At 53.1% G+C, this 5564-nt stretch overlaps 1 protein-coding gene across 4 annotated transcripts in view; it reads left to right on the top strand.

Moving 5' to 3' along the window:
* Positions 1-5564, top strand: part of PEX5 (peroxisomal biogenesis factor 5) — a 32404-nt gene that overhangs the window by 2579 nt on the left and 24261 nt on the right. For 3 of the 4 annotated variants that reach the window (XM_008070747.1, XM_021718901.1, XM_021718903.1), the window contains exons 3-7: positions 2990-3095; positions 3753-3843; positions 4242-4352; positions 4606-4698; positions 5355-5474. In XM_008070747.1, coding sequence (XP_008068938.1) covers positions 2990-3095; positions 3753-3843; positions 4242-4352; positions 4606-4698; positions 5355-5474 — 521 coding nt within the window. The remainder of the gene's footprint in view (positions 1-2989; positions 3096-3752; positions 3844-4241; positions 4353-4605; positions 4699-5354; positions 5475-5564) is intronic. The other variant, XM_021718904.1, reaches the window with a different exon arrangement.

Genomic DNA, 5564 nt, shown 5'->3' with positions numbered 1-5564 from the left:
GCTGCCCAGGCAGGTCTCGAACCCGCAGGCTCAGGCAATCCACTCAACTCAGCCTCCCAAAGGCGCGGGATGACAGGCTGAGCCACTGAGCCCGGCATGCAATCTTATTAAATATATAGATTTGTCGGCACCCCCACACAATTAAGATATAGAGCTATTCCATCACCACACGATGCTCGTATTTTAGTTCCTCCATCCTAAATCATCTGGGCGAAATTGTTCTCCGTCTTGTGCTTGCTCATATCTAGAGATAAAACACATCTTTAGTGTATTTAAATTAAGACAGCTTCAGTTGACATGGCGTATGGTCAGGTTTGCATGGTAACTGTGAGAGAGAAACCTGTGCCTTCATGGGAAAAGCAGTGGGCAGCAGTGGCAGAAGACTGGCAGCAGGTCTCTTCCAGATGGCAGACGAGAAGCTTTGGAGTAACAGGAGTGATGGTCTCAGTGTGATGAGTTTTACTCTTGGTATGGGTTTGCCAGCCAGTACTGATAATAGCCAGTGCCTGGCCCTGTGTACTTTGGTCTTCACAGCAACTCTTGGGAGGTAGTGATCATTGTGCCTGCTTGATAGATAAGGAAATGGAGACTTAAGGGGGTCGAGTAACTTGTCTGAGATGTACAATGAATAAGTGATGCAGTTGGGATTTACGTGTCCGTAGGCTGACTTTGTGCATCAGGGTAGGATGTTCTGAGTTTTTAATCTCTGAGCTTGGGTAGGTGTGCCTAGACGGCTGGGCACTGAGAAATGATACCTGATGATACACAGTAATGCACAGCAAGAAATTATATAGGGTGAGCATTATGGTTTGGATGTTTGGTATCAAGGTGGTTCTAACTCTGCTAATCTTCGTAACCTCAGTCTCGTCCTGCTTTAGGATTTAAGTGCTTTTCAATCTCCAGTGTATCCAAATGGAACTGGTTTTCTGTAGCAATTTCTCAAAAGGTGATGAAGGCCAAGGGCTGTTCTTTTGGCCCTTTTGGTTGACTTCTTTGCTGGATGGAGTAGGTAACCAGTTCCAGAACATTCTGGGTCTCCTGTCCAAGGGGGCCAGATGCCAAATTATAGGTGTTCGAGGATGACTTTGCTCAGCTCTGGGAATTTCTCCTAGTCTGCTTCATGTCTGTTGTAAAGTACAGGTAGTTAATTTTTTTCTGTTGCAGAACTTGTCCTTGAGAGGAGCGTTCTTTAGGAATGCTCCTGTGAACCTGGGGAACGCTTAGGCCAGAATCTGCTTTCGCAAAACATTCCTGTGAGAGCTGGGTGACTAGAGAGTACGGAGGAGGGACTTGTTATTTTTCAGCAGAGTGGAACGAGGGACCTGGGAGGGCTGTGATGTCGACTGGAGCATTGCTGTCAAGCGTCTGCTTTTCTGTCTCCACAGCAGAGCAGTGTTTCCTGTGAGAACCGGTGAGCTGGGTCTGGATGTAATTGTTGAGAATTCTTGAGATTGAGAGACAGGTCTGTGATCCCAAAACGATCGCCAACCCTGTTTTTTATGACATTAGTTATATATCATGTCTAACTAGGTGTATCCTGAGTCTTGAGGCTTCGTTTTCATGTTTTGACATTTTGTTCTTTGATTTTGAGACTACTTTGTTGAAATTACTCCAGCAAAGTTTCAGTTACAATGGAGCAGAACATTTTGTTGTACATGACACTGGCGGAATCACTCTGCCTTCTCGTTGTCGAGAGCAGTGGCCATCAGGTCTTGAGTCGAGGGGCGAAGCTGCCCCACCCTTCCTGTGTCTGCCAGGTGAAGCTGCAGACGCCAGCGGGAGGGAGGAGTGCTGCAGGCCCCTGTGTCTCCTGGCTTCTGTCCCTCCTGCTGCGGGCCCTGTTGCCCTCCTGCTGCAGTTGTTTCCGGCCCGGGGGAGAAAAGGGCAGAGTCCTGGAGGGGGGGGAAACAGTCACCCTTGCTCCGCGTGTCGCCTGGATGTTTGTTCTGATGTTGCAGCAGTTCCCTTGGTCATGAGTGCTTCTGAGACGGTTCCTAGAATTAGACTGAAAAGCGCAGCTGCTCAGAGCGGATCAAAAGGAGAAAAGTCTGAATCGGGATTCCCTCTGGGTGTGGGACCTGAGGGAGCCTGTGGGCAACTGCAGACGCTCTGCTCTCCATCTGGGTGGGGGTCATGGGTGTGTGTTCATGCGCTAAAGCTGATGGAGCTGCACACTTTTGTACACATTTTGTGCTTTCGTGCTTGTACGTTGCCCTTCAAAAGATGAAAAAGTCAGCATCTCTAGGCTGCGTGGAGCTGTGTGTCTTTAATGCTTGCCTAGTGCTCCGTTCTCTTGGTAGATCTGTGACAGTACACTGAGGCTCGCTGCAGGGATGGCGTGAACTCTGTCGGGGAAGCATACTGAGGCTTGGTGGCTGTCTTTTCTTTTTCTTTCTTGAGTCACAGTCTCACTCTTGCCAGGCTGGAGTGCCGTGGCACACTCATGGCCACCACAGCCTTGACCCGCTGGGCTCAGGTGACCCTTCTGCTTCAGCCTTCCAAGTAGCTGGAGCCATAGGCATGTGCCACCACACCTGGCTAATTTTTTGATTTACTGTAGAGACGAGATCTTGCCAAGTTGCCCAGGCTGTTCTCGAACCTGTGGGCTCAGGCAGCCCTCTCGCCTCTGCCTTCCAAAGTGCTGGGATTACAGGCGTGAGCCACCATACCCGGCTCCATACTGTTTCTTGCTGAAGTTTCTTGTACTTCAAGAGAAAGTGTTTAGTCTAGTGGTTTCCTTTTCTGAGCCTCCATATTTGGTCTCCTGTTCCCAACTCTTGGCAAACTTCCACTGCAGGCCTCTTGAGAATGGTTTGGGTATTGAAGAGGATGTTGAAAATTTTGTAGCATTTTCTTTTGTCCAGAGGGGAGTCACCGGAATTTTGTCTACCCTGGCTTGGCTGCAAGGGTCATCTGACGGTGTGTATTTTCCTTTCCTTCGCTCCACACCGAGCCATGAGTTACTTCCCCCACTCTCTGCCCCTTGCAGACCCCTTGTCTGTGTCCCCTGCCCGCTGGGCCGAGGAATACCTGGAACAGTCAGAGGAGAAGCTGTGGCTGGGAGAGCCTGAGGGAACGACCACCACTGACCGCTGGTGAGTACAGCTGCCTCTTTCGGGATCCCTGTGAGAGGAGCGTTGGACAGTGTCCCGGCCTCCCCGTACCTCCTCCACCCATACTCTCAAGCCAAGTTTTACTTGATTTTTCAGTCTCCACTTGCATGGTTACCACTAAAAATTCAGAGGTAACAGTCAAGAATGAAGCCAGGTGTGACAGCATGTGCCTGTAGTCCCAGCTACTGGGGAGGCTGAGGCAGGATCGCTTGAGCCTAGGAGTTCAACCTGGGCAACATCGCAAGATCTTGACTCTTAAAAAAAATGTGTGTGCGCGCGTGTGCGTGTGTATGGTGAAGACTCTTAACGATCCTACCAGAAGTTTATGACTTTACCTTATGAACCCTGTTCCCTTTTTAATTTTGGGGTTGCTGCTGTCGGCCCTTCTCCCTGCAAAGACACGTTTGGGAAAGAGACACGTTTGGGGTAAAAGGACGTGGCTGGTACTTTCCCACTCCTGCCTAAACTGACTTCTTTGATGTGAATCGGAGCTTGCAGGTTTTCGGTGGGCTCGTGGAGTGGCGTTCCTTCCCTTTCTCTCCCTAGCGGCTGTCCGTGCCACGGCCAGGTGTGGGGAGCAGCACGGGGTAGGTGGTGGTGAACTCACGTGCAAAACTGGCTGGTTCTCGCCCGTTGCAGGCATGATGAGTACCAGCCCGAGGGGGACCTGCAGCGCGCAGCCAGCGAGTTTGTGGCCCGGGTGGACGACCCCAAGCTGGCCAGCTCTGAGGTGAGCCACGGCCCTTGGCGGCTGCGCCCGCACGGCTTCTCTCGGGGCTGGGCGTCTGCTGCTTTCACCCCGTCCAGTTGAAAGAGAGGGAGAAGAGCTCCCAGGTCTGTTCGCGCCTGTCTGGAGGACAGAGGCTGGGATCCCGCCTCCTCCTTCCGGTGCTTCTTCTCTTGTCTCCTTGGCTGTGAGGCCTTTCTCTCTTCTGGGGCCTTCTCAGGTCTCGGGAGCCAGAAATGCCTTTCTTTCTGCTGTTTTCTTTGTTCGGGGTCTCCGGCACGTCCCGTCTGCAGCTAGAGATGGTCAGGGCGAGGGGCGAATACAGGGCCTTCCTGGGCATGGTTGAGAGTACACGCCCGGAAATACTCTCCCAAGCGGCCTGTGTGTGTCTCTGTGCCCAGTTCCTGAAATTCGTGCGGCAGATTGGCGAGGGGCAGGTGTCCCTGGAGTCCGGTGCAGGGTCTGGCCGAGCTCAGGCAGAACAGTGGGCAGCAGAGTTTATACAGCAGCAGGTAGGACATTGTCACTCCCCAGTCCCGCTTCAGAGCTGGCTGGCACCCCAGGCCTTGGATTCAGTGGTCAGTGGTCGCAGATGGGGATGGGATCTTAAGGCCAGCCTGTCTTAGTAGCATCCAGGTCCCGAGTGGGCGGAGGACAATCTGGGAGTGTTCTTCTCAGAAGTGTCCAGGTTGGTGGCGTTTAGCGGGCGCTTAGTTTGTAAGCAGAATGTGGTGGTGTGGCCCTGACCGTCCTCCTCCATCACAGGGTACGTCGGATGCCTGGGTTGACCAGTTCACGAGACCAGCAAACACATCTGCCCTGGACGTGGAGTTTGAACGAGCCAAGTCAGCGATAGAGGTGAGAGCAGACAGTGCGGGAGCAGACACCCTGAGAGAACCAAGAACACACACTAGAGCGAGCGGGTGTGTGGACATCAGAGATGGCGGACGTTGTGTTTCTTAGGGGCCTGGATCATCTGTGTCAGAGTTGCTTGGGGATGGGTGAGCGCCTTTCAAAAATGCAAGCCTCTGGGTGTCCCCCAGACCACTGAACCCGAATCTGGGAGTCTGCATTTTTATTTATTTTTTATTTTTTTTTGAGTTGGAGTCTCACTCTGTCGCCCAGACTGGAGCGCAGTGGCCGCTCCCGGCCACCGCAGCCTTGGCCTGCTGGGCTCCGGCGATCCTTCCGCCTCAGCCTTCCGAGCAGCCGGAATTGCAGGCGCGCGCTACCACGCCCGGCTGATTTTTTGGTTTATTGTAGAGACGAGGTCTCGCTGCCCAGGTGGGTCTCGAACCCGCGGGCTCAGGCCACCCACTCGCCTCGGCCTCCCGAAGGCGCGGGATGGCAGGCTGAGCCGCCGAGCCCGCCTTTTAAAAAAGTGCTTCAGATGGCCCTGAAACATGCTGAACTTCCAGAACTGCTGCCTCAGGGGCTCCGTCCCAGGGAGGCTGAGGGTGGGGTGGGTGGGCCATGACACGCCTCCTTTTCTGTGTGCCCGCCCTTCCTTACAGTCTGATGTCGATTTCTGGGACAAGTTGCAGGCAGAGCTGGAGGAGATGGCAAAGCGGGACGCCGAGGCTCACCCCTGGCTCTCCGACTACGATGACCTCACGTCTGCTTCCTACGATAAGGTGGGGACTCCCGGTTTCTCAGGGCCCAGAATTGCCTTTAATCCTGAACTTGAAGGGCGCTCACTCTTTTTTTTTTTTTTTGAGTTGGGG

This window comes from Carlito syrichta, unplaced genomic scaffold, assembly GCF_000164805.1.
Source record: "Carlito syrichta isolate Samal-C Ts95f unplaced genomic scaffold, Tarsius_syrichta-2.0.1 Scaffold314000, whole genome shotgun sequence".
Lineage (NCBI taxonomy): Eukaryota > Metazoa > Chordata > Mammalia > Primates > Tarsiidae > Carlito > Carlito syrichta.
Note: the sequence above shows the minus strand (reverse complement) of the source record. Positions and strands in the feature narration are given on the sequence as shown.